Here is a 16,440-nt window from a genome sequence, read left to right as displayed (position 1 = left end):
ATCAAGCTTTTCCAACCACCATAGCCAGCTTCGAAGTCATGGAAATCAATGGCTACGGCGTTGACCCGGTCCCTCTATAAAATCCGATGGAATTCTGCTAACCTGACGCTTTAGCTTTGCAATCCCGCAGGCGTCGCATTCCACTGTTGTCGGTCCACCTCTAATCCTTGCTCCTTTAGTTGAATTGACTAGATGCTCCAAGGTAAGAGGTCCAGGATGTCCAAGTCGAAGGTGCCATTGGTATGCATCTGCCCGTGCAGATCTTGGTGTAGAATGGAACGATGATTGAAAGCGGTTTCGGCGATTAAAAGACTTCCTCTTGTTATATTCATGGGAAGGTATTCAATCACAAACTGGTCGAACTGGTCTTCAATCTGCGCAATCGGTCGATTATCTTGATGTCGGAGGATGTTTTGCTCTGGTCGATTATCCCACCATATTCCGGCCTTATGCAACTGGCGTAGAGACACTAAATTGCAAGCCATCTTGGGACAGAAAGCAACATCTTGGAGGTGCAGTATTGACTTCTTTCCACCTAATCTAACCTGATATCACATTGCCATATCCATGGATCTCCACCTTTGAATCTCACGAGCCCATATAAAGTCACCTGGTTGTGCGGTTTGAAAGTCGTTGAATCGAGTGATTCTCATTAAAGATATGGATAGTGGATCCGGAGTCAAGAATAGCTGAATTCTTTAATGGATAGGTATCCGGTAATGTCGCAAATGAAGCTGGAATTCTTCCAATCTGTCGTTCAAGTAGTCAATCTTGATTCCTCAAGCTCTTCCACTCTTCAACCTCTTTGGCAAATTCCTTGTCTGTTTGAAGCAGATGATTAATAAATCTCCTAATTACAGCACGTTCCTTAAATCCTTTAGGGCCTCTTGAGGAAAGATAGAAACAGGCCTTCCATTCATGCATTTGCCCACATGCTTTGCAAGCTACCTTTGTCTTCTTGGCTATATTGCAGCTCTCGAGATTATTAGGCTTTTGCTTGCGCTTCTGGGTATAGCTTTGACCTTTTGGTGCGTGATTCAATTCCGTGCCTTCAGTCTTAGCTTCTTCAGCATCAAAGGTTGGACCAAATGACCCTTTGGCAATATTGCTGCTCTGTTGAATCAATTTGGTATCCAAACCTTTTCGGAAGTCTTGTGCTACCAGTCTGAATGTCAGGTTGTCTGATTCAATATCCTTACTCTTAGCAATCTCATATGAGGTTGCCCATACCGGGTTTAAAGTCCGTACAGCATTCAGGAAATCCTCAATCCAGTCACTTGTGGTTGCAGCCACTGCAATTCTAGCTTTTTCGGCCTTGTGCATTGCTTCTTCCCAATTGTTTAACCAGGTAAGTACATCCCGAGGTCTTGTGACAGGTTTAATGGCCTTTTTATACGCTTCGCGGGCAAGTTTCTTGACTGTGGCATCATCAATTCCCACCCGTTGCTTTAGTTTGGCGTACCATTCCTTCATCGAATCCTCTGGATCGCAGCAATATTCATACACTTGTGGAGAAATAGTCTTCTGCATCCACTCCCGCAGTTTGCTTAGTTCAGTTTGTTGAAGAATATAGTCGTCACGAAGGCTTTTGTAAACAGTCCAAGCAAATTGTCGATCAGCAAGGGAGGTAGGATTTGTTGATCGTGTACTTCCAGCTGGTGGTGCCAAAGTGTCATCGGTAGGTGGTGCTGGCTTTAAAATCTCTTGTTCATCGCCAGTAATAATTCCCCATAAATTCTTGCCTCTGGCTAAACCTTCAAACTGCGTGTTCCATTCCTTCCAATTCTCTTGGGTTTTCAAAAGGACGGTATTCTGCGTGGACATTTCGTTCGGAGGAAATAAAGTTTCGACCGGTGGATAGCTGAGCTGTATAAGCCGTGGTTCGCTGTATAGGTAGTTTTTGAGCGAATGAGACTCTTAATTGTCAGATATACGGCTAATCCCGAAGAGGAAATAGAGTACGATTGGTGAAAAGGTCTTATTTGAATGAATTGAGCTGGTTGGGCTCTTCTTGATTTATTTCTTTCTTTGGTTTATTCTTGATTGATTATTTTGTTGTGTGCTCCACGGGGGTTTTACCCCGATCCAGTCACATGATTCTGGTCCACCAACGGCCATATTATTTGACAACTATTAGGTATTTATACTTGGGACATACATCACACGGATGGAACAGTGAAGTATTTGACTACAACATTCCCCTGTCATTATGTTGGAGCTATTAGGTAGTTAGTCTTGTTAATTAAGAAATAATATACTGTAGCAAGCAACAACAAATGTAGCACTGGCAAGTCTCATGATAGTCTATTGAGTAATAATAAACTTATAAATCTAATAGAAAGATAAGTGACACGCTTGTATGAGAAAATCGGATCATCTGCCTTATAATAGATCTCAGTACATGTAATAAACTTACACTTCGCGTGGGTGAATATTTACATGTATAAAATTGATGACATCAGCGACTGGATGCATTGTCGGGAACCTGATGCGGAATAGCCTGAAAAGTTTGTACTCTATAAACCCCAACTTACATAAAGAACCTCCTTTAACTATCTGCTCATCTATCAGCTAGCAGTCATTCAATTTATTCCATCTATCTACAAAATGGCTCAACCAACACAAAATATCTATGACAACCCTACTTTCTTCAGTGCATACAGCACCCTTCCGCGCTCAGCGCACGGACTTGACGAGGCACCCGAATGGCCCACCCTGCAACAGTGGATCACCGGATCGTCCTCCAACATCCAGAACCAACGGGTCCTCGATCTAGGATGCGGGTATGGCTGGTTTGCGCGATGGGCTCGAGAAAGCCGCGCATCGTACATCAGGGCGATCGATGTATCCGAGCGCATGATCGATCGCGCAACGGAATTTGACCAGCAAGGGGATAAATCAGAACACGCTCAGCCAGAGACTATACGTTATGAAATTGGAGACCTTGAGACAATCACCTTTGACAGCCAGGAAAAAGACTCTTATGGCCTTGTCTATAGCTCTTTGACGTTCCACTATATTGAGGATCTGGGTCGCTTGTTCCGCGAAATTCGAGCGTGTCTGATCAAACCATCCTCTTCGGACAAGGACCATACGAAGAGGAGAGGAAAACTAGTCTTCTCAGTTGAACATCCTGTCTGCACAGCGCCAGTTGTCCCAGCCGGGGATTGGAAGGTCGTTCAGGATGATCAAGGCGTGGGGAGGAAGTTCTGGCCGTTGAATAATTACAGCGAGGAAGGGCTACGCACAACGAGCTGGCTTGGGACGGAAGGAGTTAGGAAATATCATCGCACCGTGGAGACTTACGTCTCACTGTTGCTCGAGAATGGGTTTGTGTTGACGGGTTTGAAGGACTGGGTGCCGTCAAGGGAAGATGTGGAAAGACATCCGGAATGGAAGGATGAGAGACATCGTCCGTATTTTTTGTTGATTGCTGCTGAGGTTTGGAATTAGATGGATGCTTTGAATGGAGAATGTTGCTTGTATATAACCGACCCCTGCGCTAAGGCCTCTGGGGTCGGTTAATGCTCGCTGATGCATAGAATTTGTAGTACATGATTGGTATACTAGCCAATGCAATGTTTGACGAGCTACGTAGAATATGACTATTACAGCACCCAAAATAGTTTATTTATTGCATATTGACCCAAGAGTGCAGTGCCACAAATAGGCAAGAAGTTTGCACATGGTTTGAAGTAAATCCCACGCTTCAATTATTCTCTATCTGGAATCCACTAATTACATTCCTAACTAGAAAGTGAAGTATGTACCACCTACTACCAAATACGAAGCGCACCGGAATCTCCATTCAAGGCAATCACCACCGTCATCTTAATATCTGCACTATTTTTAATCCTTAACAAGCTCCCACACATCCCATTCATTGAAGAATAAATTGCCCAGAGCCCTACGCTCGACAAAAATACTACTGGTCCTTAAACCGCCCAAGCATTATGCTACCCACCATATGCGGCACTCGTATATTAAACCGTATCTACCTTAGCACCCCATAGCTTACTGATAGAAAATGGTCCTGGTGTATCAATACGTAGGGTATATAGTATTACGAAATCTATTTTAAGTCGGTTTTATCTCCAGACTATAATTGTACGAATTATTTTAATATATAATCCCACCAAGACGCTATAGCAACACGCTGATGCACACAGCACCATCTACCCTGCGGTATCTTCCTGTCCCTACCTTAAACTAGCATAGCGAAGATATTATGTGGTTATATAATTATTAATCTGTTTTATAAAGTTGCTCCTCACCTCTGTGAAGGATGAAAGCTACGTAGGGTTCAGGTGGGCACGTGCAGACCTCCACCAATCAGTGTCCAAAAAAAGAACTTATGTATTGCCAATTGAACGGATCCCTCATCAGAGATTAAAAAAAATATATAAAAATAAAAATGAAAAAAAACCCTGATATATCCTCAAGGCCCTCCAGTAACACGCACGCTATACTCAGGCTAAAGGCACTCCCACAGTCAGCCCCCATCACTAGGTTTCCATTTGTATAAGGTACAAATGCCGAAGTTATGCGCAATAGCAGAGCATCCGTCTCCCTCCTGTACCACGTAATACTTGGCGCAGTTAGATGGAGTCCTGCTGCGCATTAGAGCGTGGAGATATGCGATGGTGGGTGCTCTAGATCCAGCTATTGATGGGGCTGCTAGACGGTATGTGTACCCAATTTAAAGGGCTAGAGCCCGTTTGACCTCTCGGGCCAATGTCCCTATTATCCCTGTTGTCCCTATTGTCCCCGTTGTCCCTATTGTCCCTATTGTCCCTACTGTCCCTACTGTCCCTACTGTCCCTACTGTCCCTGTTGGCACCTTTGGCCCATTGGCCCTCGATTCACGTCACGTGACTCCTAGCCTTGTTTGTTTACCGCTCATTATTCCTTTTTCCCTTTTCCCTTCTTCAACGATTCCTCTTTGTACATAACCTATCGTATAGGTTCTATGGGTTCAGCCCTTGACACCCAATCCTGAGTTTTTGACGCTCTCGGCCAACTGTCCTTATTCGATACAATGAAACAGAGGCTTACTTATTCTGGCAAGGGATGGTGAAGATGAATGGATGATGGCCAACGAAAGACAATACTTGCTGGATTGCAAGCATGAAACTAGCGCTGCGTTCTATGGCTGCACATAGAGAAGGAGTCGGCGGGATAGCGCAAAGTACCTGCCTAATAAGGTTGTACTCGAAAATGGCCTGTCAGGTGAGCCCCTTGTCATACTCCCCTCCCGTAAGTATTCACCGTCCTAGCCTTCATCAATTCATATCTGTTATCTGTTATGGCACACCATCTCATTCAATTCTTCTTATACCGGACAGTGATTAGGGAAAGAAAGAACTATTGCGAAGTTGCAAGTATCTACCTCCGTAGTCAAGGTTCTCAGCATCCCACATTCGACGTCGACTTGGTCTCTGTCTAAGTCGTTTAATTAAATAAGAGAAAGGATACGTAAGAGAGATGAGATGAACAAATTGGTAAGTGGGACAATGGCATTAAACAGTAGCTGTTGAGCAGCGGATACCTGACAACTACGCCCAGGACTTATCTCGAGCCCAGTGGGCTGATGCATTTGGCCTAGCAGCAAACTACAGGGGTAGAAAGGAATTTTCTGATTGACACTCGGAGACTTGGAAAGCTAGGTCTTCAAGAGATAGAATGATCAAGTTGAGCATGATCTGTTAGTAGGAGTCGACTAACATCATCTAATGAAAATTTTTCGCTAACTTGGTGGGAACAGTTAGTTTCCATACCAAGGTTCTTGACTTCCGCTGGTAGGGAGAGACTTGTCCCCCTAATATTTCTTGACAATGCTGTACCTGATGGTCGGGCGACGCAAACACCGGCGATTCGAGAACAGTTTTGGCGGAATGTCTGGAGCAATGCCCACGGCTTTCAAGCTGGCTTACTCCGTGCTACAAAGGGAATATTGATAAAGCCCAATGGCACATAAGAGAATGGAGGAATATGTTCAGGACACTCTAGTTAAACGGCGACGATGAGTCAGTGATGTATTTCTTGACACCCCTTCGCGAGGCGAGAAATCTCCTGAACCCAGCGAATGGGTCCATCTAACAAATTATACTATCCAGACCCACAGGAAGGAGGTTTCCTAATTAGTACGCGATTAAGTATCACGAGGTATCAAAGGGCACGACATCTCGCGATATCTCGTCCTGCCCCCCAAGATAACTCGGTTATCTGGGCCCACCCGGTCATCTGACACCCTTATAATCGCAATTCTACCAGGGCCAGGCCGCAGTCCATGAGATCTTGGGAGATATTTTGAACCGTACAGAGAATATGTATTATTGAATAGAGATGCCATATTATTTTAATTTGACCTATTCCGCTGCTGCTCCCTTTCCCTTTCGCGGAAGCTGGTAGAGCCTGTACAGTGAGAGCCTTCCTCTTTTTTCGTACGAGCTCTACCTCTTCAACTGCAGTATTCAACGGCGTCCCGCTCCGGTGTCTTGAATAGATCTCATCAATAATTATTTTCAGCCAGCTAAACATGACGCGCTCGCTTTATAAAGGTCAGCAGGGTATCTGAAAAGAAAATAAAACTAAAAAAATAAGGTCAGAAGCAATTCAAATCCAAACTCCCAGATTCGGTACGTGTGTTGTCAGATGTTACAGGGTCTCGAGGGACATTTAGACGCCGTTCGCCCAGTGGTCTTCTCACCCGGTGGCCGGCTATTGGCATCTGCCTCTAGGGATGAGACTGTCCGGCTCTGGGACCCTACGGGCGCTCTGCAGCAGACTCTTGACGGCCATTCAGGCATTGTAAACTCGGTGGTCTTCTCGGCCGATAGCCAATTGTTGGTGTCTGGCTCTGTTGATCAGACAGTCCGAATCTGGGATGTGGCCACAGGCGCTCTACAGCAGATCTCAGAGGTCAAGGGAGTACTCTCCAACATGAAATTTTCTGCTGATTGTTCATATCTCAACTCTAATCTAGGATACGTCAAGATCCGAACCTTTCCGTAGCAGCCTTCCCCCCTATCCAACTAGACCGGAGACAAGCATGTTTTACTAGAAGATCAGTGGGTGACAGTTCGACACGAAAAGGTGCTATGGCTTCCCCGAGTATCGGCGCAGCTGTTCCGCAGCCAATGACAATACTCTTGCCTTGCGACATGCATTGGGACGAGTTACTATCATCGAATTTTGTGCCTAATACGCGTCAGTAGGAATTTCATTCCCTCCTCCACTATAATTCCTTGTCAATTTCAAAGGAGTGCCTGGGAGAAATGGAGAAGCTATATTGTTGTAATCTACTGTACCATTAGAATCAGTGGCAGATTTACGCATATAGGTCAGGTGTTTCGGCAAGGTGATCATACTTACGTGATGCTCGGTGGCCAGACTAAAGCGTACAGCTTACCAAGGTACGTGCTCGTTTCGTATGAAACGGTTGGACCGAAAAACATGCCTTTAAATACAGCACTGACGTACCATGACTAGCGTGTTTTGGCCGTCAGGTTTTGAAAGCAACTCTTTCTATAGTTACAGGATATTGTATGGAATGTTGAGAATCTGGATGCCTAAGGCATTTGGCGGACATCCTAGTCCTGCAGTGATCCGACGATAGTAGATAGATCACACTCAGGGGCTAAGGAACACGTAGACATAAGGAAGCGTTAGACTACGTTCACTCTCGAAGATAGAAAAAAGGATATAACTCACCATGCGATACTAGATCGCACGATAGCGCAATATACTATCCAGTCACCGCAATCCTAGCACCTCACAACATACCTTCTTCCCCTAGAAATTTCAACATGGAAGGCAATTTCGGGTGGGTCTGTAAATGCGTCAGAGTAAAGCTAGTCCATATTGGGACATCATGTGAAATTATTAAGTGATATGGCTGATCCTGAAGACGGATAAACACGCAGTAATCAACAAAGAATACATATAATTCTAACAATATGCTAGCATACAGCAGTATCTGCTACTGCATCCTGAATATAGTAGCTGCCAGTCGTACTCTTATTCTAATAAGTATGCATAGGTCTGACTAGAATAAGACGTCTAAGAAACTAGCGGTGATTCAATAGTAGGATGTAACTATAGCGCAAGGGTACGTTTTCCGGCTGTCAAGACAAACCCTTCGACCAACTAAACTGTCCAGGCGTTTAATAATACCAATATAGTGAGCCATAATAGGAAGTTTCAGCACCGGCTATTACAAACTCTCAGTAGGGCTATTTGATATTGTTATACTATCTGACCAGATTGTGGACGTGATCTCTTATCCTGCAACTATCTATTGTGAGGCAGGAATCGGACCTTGCTACAGGTTTCATCGATGGGTATGATTGAGTTCTGATTACTATGTAATTAAAAACTTTACTAACTTATAAAGTTCACTAGCTTTGACATAATCTTTTCCTATCTCGTACTCCGCGCAAGCTCCCTAGAGGGTGCGTAAATAGAGTAATCCAATCACATGGCTACTAGGATATGCAGATTACATCGTATTTTGTTTGAGAGACTGTGTATCTATTACTAGTTAGAATTGGAAGGTGCTTATTGTCATAAATGCGAGGCTTTTTCTGACTTCTTAAGTGGCCAGTGGAATAGCCACACATGGATGAACATTTTGAGGACAAAACAAATGGGAATTGAAATACTAAGAACCATATAAGAAAGCTGGAAGGAACCTTATATTTTATTTAGAAAATGGTGTCTGTTCCAGGGTCCATTATTTATCCTAAACTTTAAGCTTAGGAAGAGTTGTTTAACATTTCTCGATGTCGTTTCCTCGTAGCTGTAATTAACTTATGCATTTTAGACAAAAGCAATGACAGAATATGGAGATAAACACTGAACTGGCTAACAAAAACTAGAGTCTTAAAACACAATGTCAATTACTATAACCAGTCAAGTCCACAAAATTCAAAACCTTCCTGCCGGTTGTACTTCGTTCAAACCCATCAAAGTCTTCCAGGAATTTCAAATGGAAAAGGTCCTCATTGAAATCAAACACATTAAAAAAGTGTCTGATCTTCCTGACGAGATCATTCTCGCTAATGTTCTCTGCATCATTCTGCATTGCCCGCAGAAGCCGAATCTCTAACAGTACTTCCAATCCGTCATCCGTTTTATTCCGAAGTATAACCTGCCATTGTAAGATTCCCCATGTTTCCGTTCGCATAAGAGCCTGGACGTTCTGGAACTCAAAATACTCGCCGTACCAATCGAAGCTAATCTGTCGGTCACGTCCATAGATACGGACCACTCTGTAATGGTGTGCATCCTCTTTCAACCTTGTCTGAACAGCCTGTGGCAATGGATGAAGGGAGGCTACATCACCACACACATAGCGTACTAGCGGGTTACGCAGTCTCTCTAATGATGTTTGCACGAGGAGCCCTTTCTCGCCATCGGGGAGGCACTCTATTTGATCCTCGCTTGTACCTTCTATAGATAAAGGAAGAACTTCTAGTAATATCGTCCGGATGTCAAAAATAAAATCAGCGTGGTTTTCAGCAGTGTGTCCCATTAACGACGAGCTAGAAATCGCCCATGGTCCTGCTTCCGCACTACCAATGACGGAGCAGATGTCAATATCGCCAAAGACAGACATGACGAATCTCCGTTGCGCGGGTGTCATTGGTTCCGATGTATAGAGGACTTTTGTCAAATGTATCGAGTTCCTTTGAGTTTCGGTAAGTGTTGTGGCGTACTTTGCAAGTTGGACTAATTGACCAGCATCACCGGTCACGATATTAACCTGATAATAACTAATCGCGTCCACGACATCTTGATGTGACATTTCCGGCCCAGCACATAGGACTGAGGCCCCGGCTTGTTCGAAAAGCTCAGTCATTAGGTCCAGTGCTCTAGCCTCAGTATGCATTGTTATTGGCCGTGCTATAGAACACTTTCATGATATAGACATACCGGTAAAAATTGCCCGAAACATGCATGGTCAGCACCCAGTCCCCAGGCTCAATCACTCCACAATTCCGCATCAGCGATCCGATCGTGGCCCGTTGTCGGCGATTTTCCTCCGAGTCCGTGGCAAATACCATAGGAGGCCCTCCGGAGCCGCCGCCTGTTGTGCTGATATATGTACTTCGTCGATAGCCATTGCGGGGGTCTGTGTCGACTGTGAGTCGTGCAATCTCCTGATATCTGATTTATTGAAGCGTTAAGAGTGAGCTGCGGTAGGGAATGGGGAGAAATAGGGTAGAGATTCGCCGCACAGTGCATTTTTTCTTTTCAAGGGGAATGATTTCAAATCCATAACATTTTTATTATCCTTAGAGGCTGCTAGAATTTGAAGAAGGTCCTCTCGCGTGGGAGGAAACTTTTTGTCTGAGTAAAACGGATGGACCTTGGCAACAGCAAGGATATCAGATAGAGAAATATATTCAGCCATGGTATAGGGAAACAGGTTGCTGGCAGACAAATGACTCCATAGATAGTAAAATTCTCCAGAAGAGGTCAGACCTAGCTTGTGTATTTGTAGATGTGGGTGCTAGGTAGAACATAGCACTTCCTGTTCCGAGCCCATGCTTCATACTGTAATTCATACCTATACAAAAAGCAAGGGTGTTCCTGCACGAGATATACTAGTATGCTTGACTAGTCAAGCTATTGCTTTTTGTTGGGATACTATTTGAGCTTTCTGACCGCCTGTTCATAGCCACACCAGTCATAGACTAGGGATCTGCGCAAGCACGCTCTTTTCATTTGTATCTTTAATAAGCGGAGACAGTGACAGAAAGCATTGTGGATCCTGACAAGCCAAAAATGAGAGCTGAAATGTGGTCCTGGGTCTTGCCACTGGTCCAATCACTGGGTTGACTGGAATGCCACAATGATGTTTCATCTCTGCATATGTATTGTGGTACAAATCAACGTTCTCCTGCCTGTGTCGACTAGGTTAAATTCACTGGGCAATCTGAAAAATCAATATACAGGTACTCTTCACCAGTGACGGAGACTTTTCCAATAAGTGGCGCGTAAAATTTATTCCCACAATCGATATTACTTCAGCTGCGGGGGACGACGATCGTTTTCAGCTGATAATCAGCCCGAAATCGGATCCACTTTGTGGCTTTCGGGCTGTAAAAACCGTGGATTACCGCTGGTCAGTACGGAGTAATTGGGAACAAGGAGCTGGGTATTTTCAATTCTGGAGTATTTTGGAACACATATTTTATGATTGTTTAATTGCCAGTCCCCTATATTATAAGATCATTGGTGTCGTCTGAGGCTGACGAGTCTCTGCGTACTGAGTATAAATGTGGATCATCCGGATGCAGACTCTTTCCCCGCATTTGACATTACCTAATCACTCGTTTTGAACACTGGCTTCTTCTGGACAACTTTCAGCTCAAATTTCATTCCAACGATAAAATATACAGATACTCTGTATATTTGTCCTCGTGGCCGAGACACCAAAGTGACGAACCCACCGACCGCGATCCAATGCGTACTCTATCTCAAAATGGCGCCCCCTTACCATCCACTTACAGGGCCAACGTGGACGTGCTGAACCGCGCCATCCAAGAAATTGGAATGGGCCGGTATCAGTGGCAGCTATTCGTGGTGATTGGATTTGGATGGGCAAGCGACAACCTATGGCCGATTATTACGTCTCTCATCCTCGTCCCTGTGACTTACGAATTTAATGTTTCACAGCCACCGATACTCACCCTTGCTCAAAATATTGGGCTGCTCGTCGGCGCGTTGTTCTGGGGGTTTACCTGCGATTTCTTCGGGCGAAAATGGGCTTTCAACCTCACAATTGGCATCACGGCCGTATTCGGCCTCGCTGCGGCGACGTCATCTAGTTTTGCTGCAGTCGGCGTTTTCGCAGCTTTGTGGTCGATCGGCGTTGGTGGAAACCTCCCAGTTGATTCAGCTATTTTCCTGGAGTTTCTTCCTGGATCGCATCAGTACTTGCTAACGGTTCTATCCATTAACTGGGCTTTTGCTCAGCTGGTAGCAAATTTAGTAGCATGGCCGCTCTTAGGCTATTTAACATGCTCGTCGGCCGAAACATGTACGAAAGCCAACAATATGGGCTGGCGATATTTCCTTCTTATCATGGGCGGGCTTGCATTTGCTATGTGCTTTATCCGCTGCCTCTGCTTCACCATCTATGAATCTCCTAAGTATCTCATGGGCAAGGGTCGCAACAACGAGGCTGTCTCCGTTGTGCATAAAGTCGCCCGCTACAACGGCCAAGTATCAGACCTATCCCAAGATCAATTGGAAGACTTGATAAGCCACGATGAAGGCCACCCACGCCCAACACACCACGGCCTCAGCTTCTCGGACCAACTGCGCATGCATCTTGAACCCCTCACCCTCCAACATGTCAAAGCCCTTTTCAGCACCCCACGTCGCGCTCGGTCCGTCAGCCTTATGCTTATCATCTGGGGACTTGTTGGCCTTGGCTTTCCCCTCTATAATGCCTTCCTCCCGTACCTGCAACAAACCCGTGGCATTGAATTCGGCGATGGATCCACATACATCACCTACCGCAACTCCCTGATCATCGCAGCCGTGGGCATCCCCGGCAGTCTCGTCGGCGGCGCAATGATTGAACTTCCCCGTCTAGGAAGAAAGGGTACCCTCTCCCTGGCCTCTGCAGCCACGGGGATCTTCCTACTTGCTTCAACTTCCGCTACTAGCTCAAAAATCCTACTGGGTTGGAACTGCGCCTATAGCTTTACCAGTAGTCTTCTCTATGCCGTTCTCTACGCATACACACCGGAAATATTTGAAACTAAAGACCGCGGAACAGGAAACGCATTAGTCAGTGCAGCAAATAGGGTTGGAGGAATCCTAGCCCCCATTCTTGCGTTGTTTGCGAATGTGGAGATGACAGGTCCGGTTTATCTGAGTGGGGTTTTATTTTTGGCAGCGGGGGGGTTAACTTTGTTAATCCCTTATGAAACGAGAGGGAGAACGAGTTTGTAGATTTCTTTTATTCCTTGGATTATTGGGATTTTGGGATAGAGTACTGCTACATTTTTGGGAGCTAGAGGCCGGAATGAGATGGACTATGTGGATAACCATATTGTTCAGACACACAACCTTGAAGCTACGAAGGATGGATTCTTCCGCCTTGAGTTTGGATTTCGGAAATCATTGACTTAGAACGCAGCTGGCTCGCTACGAACTAGACATGGACAGATGGAACTGGGGCAGTCCCTGGCAAAGGGAAGTTTATGCTCTCAAAATACACGAAGAAATGTATTTTACAGTTGCATCCAAGCCTCCGCTACGCTGTCTGCAAAGGCCTTTCCATCTGTAATACTGCAAATATTGGGTTATATTAATAGGATTCAAGAAACAAGGCAGAAAACGACAGAATTAGTATTTAATGAATCATCATTCTCCTGGATAGCATAGAAACGGGTATCAACGCGTAGACATCTCAATAACAGAACAATATTGGGAGGGGGGAAATGAAACAAGGTGTCAAATAAGTAAATCAATATAAACATCACAAAACATTGCAGTCTAACTACTCTTTACATAAATACATTTAAACTTGGTTATAGGCAACTCTGTTAAAAGAAATACCCTGAATGGGTTATTAAAATACTGGATTTCTTGCTTATAGCTAGAAAAGTGCGGAAATCACGTGATGAGATACTATTTCAATTTGTCAATACATAAGCAATTTCTTGCTATAAGGAAATGCCCGACTAAATTGAGCGCTTATAGCTGTGTTTTAATGTAGCATGTGGGCACACAGGATGTAGAGCGTTGTGAACACAATATCCACGGTTGTAGTAGTATGGATGATTCAGTGGCTTACTGGTGAATTCGCCTACCCAGGGGCTCGGGCGTGCGCTCAACAACTTCAAATATCCTGTATATATCACCGAGGGCTTAGGAATCGGCGCACCATTTCAGTATAGTTGTAAAGGGCTAGAGCCCGTTTAACATCTCGGGACTATTGACCACATTAGCCCCATTAACCCTATTGTCCTTATTGGCCCTATTAGCCCTATTAGCCCTATCCCTATTGTCCCTCCTGTCCTTATTGTCTCTACTATCTCTCCTATAATACATGTTTCTCCTTCCTTATTTGTCTACCTGTCCCTTCTTCAATGATTCCTTTTTGTATACAGCCTAGCGTATAGGTTCTATATGACAACCTAGGCCCACGTGTGTCGTGGTGCTGAGCTTTACCACTACGCCACAGCCAAAAGGGCGCAAATCAATAATATCAGTAACTAGATAGTCATCTAGCTCAGCGTACTATATAGCTGTTATGACCTACGAAATGGAGGTGGAAATAAAGCTAAATCAACCCTATTCTGTGTCCCCAGAATCAAGGCTGCCAAGCTGCTGCTAACGTGGGCAAAAAATTTGGTAGAATTATACGGCTAGGGGCCGCAGCCAAGCGCGCGGTGCGCCGACGTATACAGACACGTTAGAAGAAGCAGTGGGAGAAAGACAAGCAAGACAAGCAGGTCAAGCCGACACGGCGGCTGATTAAGGCCCCGAATAATTCTACGGTTAAGCTCTACAGCGGCTTACCAAAGCCATACATGTCTGTAATTATCAGATACGCACAATGAAGATTGACTGGGCACACTTCCTTTACAAGATTAAGGCCCTCAAGAGTGATCGGTATGGCTGCAAGGAAGGATCGCAGACCCTGAAGTATGTCTCCTGTATGGTCCGCTGCATACTACCGCGCGCAAGGATATGCTAAATAAAATAGCCGAACATGGAATTCAAGTCAATATATCCGACTACTACGTGCTGATGTCTAGCCCGCAGGCGATACACTACATCGCCGCGTTCATGCTGTAAACGGGGGCGATTTTCCAGATTCAACTTGTTGATATTAATCTCGAACCCTCGGCTAAAGACAACTCGGCTGAAGACACCCAACCGAAGGCCACGCAGCTATGAAATTAGATTATAAAGATAATGGGTATGAGGCCCCAAACTATGACTGGGAACGAGTCAACCCGGCATGACATCGCACACAAGGATTTGTACTAAATATGATAAAGTAGGGGACGAGGGGAACCGACGCCGGTGGCCACGCAAGCCGCCACACACCGTCAAGGTGCAGAGGAAGATAGAGCTTTTCGATTTTCCTTGCGTGCTACAGCGAGATGCTAACTTTTCCTTTGTATTTATAGGTTTAAATGGCGTTAAAGAACCTCGAGTTCTTGCTTTATTGGTAAAGTGTCTGCATGGTTAAACGCTTAAAGTTACAGTAGTTGGGCTGCAACAGGTTAATTGAACTTTGAACTAAACTGAATTAATTCTTACAGGCCGGCTTTGGAAAAAGTGCCCTATTTTTTCGCAGTATGATATAGGCTTAGAATTTCATATTATCATTTATAAATGTCTAAAACGTATCAGAATTAGCACTAGAACTACTACCACCTTCCTTCCTTCCTGTCTGCCCGTAACTACTCGCAGAGTTGGTCTAGCGAGCGTTCATCTGCTGTTGCAGCAAGACAATCTATTTTATAGCAGCTTCCTTACTAATTCCTGCGCCTGTGATAGACATCTAATCTCCTTAATCGCTTACTGTTGTAGTAAATACTGTTAACAGCTTACTTTGCGGGTCTGCCCTCCGTTAAGTGACTACTTCCTGCCTAGTGCTTTAACTGATGGGCACCCTTGCAGACCAACTCTTTATTCCTGCTATAACACCTTTACTGTTTTTAATAAGCGGCATATACGGTACCTTCTTAGCGGCTCCTTAGAAAGCGGGCTAAGGAAACGTGCACGTGGCGTGGTGTTAATGCTGGCCTGGGCAAAGTATATATGCTAGAGGTTGCAGGAGGCAGCTGCAGTGCTGTAGACAGACACAGCTAAGAAGCCTTCAGGCGAAGTACAGATTATCTGATGTAAGCAACTACAGTTACAGTAACTTAACTAACTGGGTACTTTGTAATTGGGCAATGCCATTAATTGATCCCCTTATCTCTCCTGTTCTTTGTTTATTCCTTGCGTCCAGGGCCGTTAGTTGGTCGGCAGGCTGTGGCATAGCTTGATAAAATATTGAAAGCTGATTTGGTTCTACTGTGTCTTGACAGGCCTTAGCTTCCTTAGCGTAGGAGTGCACGCAGCATGCTAATTAGACAGGATGGTTCTATGCTGGATTGCTTGAGAATCTTGCGCCTTGAGTGATAAAATCCTACAGGATAACCTCCCGGAGAAAGAACAGCAGTTTTGTAAGACCAACTGCAGCCAAATCATTAATCTAGTCAACCTGTGGCCCAAAGCGACGGACATCCAAGCCAGGTTAGATTATCGATAGCAGCTTATACAGTGGTGTTATCTTTGCACAGATGACTTTTAAGTATCCTACTTAGGACGAATGGACAGCCATGTCCCTTATAAACTTCTCCGGCAGCCAGTTTAAGATAGCAGCCAACTATTTATTCTAATTCCAGTTCCTGC

At 44.8% G+C, this 16,440-nt stretch overlaps 6 protein-coding genes across 6 annotated transcripts; 4 read left to right on the top strand and 2 right to left on the bottom strand.

Annotated features, from left to right (window-relative positions):
• Positions 1-765: 765 nt before the first annotated feature.
• Positions 766-1,824, bottom strand: ATNIH1004_008208 (uncharacterized protein; the record flags this gene model as incomplete). Its single annotated transcript, XM_033572821.1, has 1 exon — positions 766-1,824. The coding sequence occupies one exon, from the start codon at positions 1,822-1,824 to the stop codon at positions 766-768; it is 1,059 nt and encodes a 352-aa protein (XP_033423373.1).
• A 783-nt stretch (positions 1,825-2,607) lies between these two features.
• On the top strand, positions 2,608-3,453 carry ATNIH1004_008207 (class I SAM-dependent methyltransferase; the record flags this gene model as incomplete). The annotated part of the gene is made up of 1 exon (XM_033572820.1): positions 2,608-3,453. One exon carries the CDS (start codon positions 2,608-2,610, stop codon positions 3,451-3,453), a length of 846 nt encoding a protein of 281 aa, XP_033423372.1.
• Positions 3,454-6,538: 3,085 nt separating this feature from the next.
• Positions 6,539-7,014, top strand: ATNIH1004_008206 (WD40 repeat domain-containing protein; the record flags this gene model as incomplete). Its single annotated transcript, XM_033572819.1, has 2 exons — positions 6,539-6,560; positions 6,683-7,014. 2 exons carry the CDS (start codon positions 6,539-6,541, stop codon positions 7,012-7,014), a joined length of 354 nt encoding a protein of 117 aa, XP_033423371.1.
• A 1,882-nt stretch (positions 7,015-8,896) lies between these two features.
• On the bottom strand, positions 8,897-10,417 carry ATNIH1004_008205 (uncharacterized protein; the record flags this gene model as incomplete). Its single annotated transcript, XM_033572818.1, has 3 exons — positions 8,897-9,875; positions 9,937-10,170; positions 10,242-10,417. The coding sequence occupies 3 exons, from the start codon at positions 10,415-10,417 to the stop codon at positions 8,897-8,899; spliced, it is 1,389 nt and encodes a 462-aa protein (XP_033423370.1).
• A 1,055-nt stretch (positions 10,418-11,472) lies between these two features.
• ATNIH1004_008204 (uncharacterized protein) lies at positions 11,473-12,972 on the top strand (the record flags this gene model as incomplete). The annotated part of the gene is made up of 1 exon (XM_033572817.1): positions 11,473-12,972. One exon carries the CDS (start codon positions 11,473-11,475, stop codon positions 12,970-12,972), a length of 1,500 nt encoding a protein of 499 aa, XP_033423369.1.
• Positions 12,973-14,584: 1,612 nt separating this feature from the next.
• On the top strand, positions 14,585-14,826 carry ATNIH1004_008203 (uncharacterized protein; the record flags this gene model as incomplete). The annotated part of the gene is made up of 2 exons (XM_033572816.1): positions 14,585-14,684; positions 14,735-14,826. The coding sequence occupies 2 exons, from the start codon at positions 14,585-14,587 to the stop codon at positions 14,824-14,826; spliced, it is 192 nt and encodes a 63-aa protein (XP_033423368.1).
• Between the last annotated feature and the right edge of the window lie 1,614 nt (positions 14,827-16,440).

This window comes from Aspergillus tanneri, assembly GCF_003426965.1.
Source record: "Aspergillus tanneri strain NIH1004 chromosome Unknown AapTan_6_pilon_pilon_pilon, whole genome shotgun sequence".
Classification (NCBI taxonomy): Eukaryota; Fungi; Ascomycota; class Eurotiomycetes; order Eurotiales; family Aspergillaceae; genus Aspergillus; species Aspergillus tanneri.
Note: the sequence above shows the minus strand (reverse complement) of the source record. Positions and strands in the feature narration are given on the sequence as shown.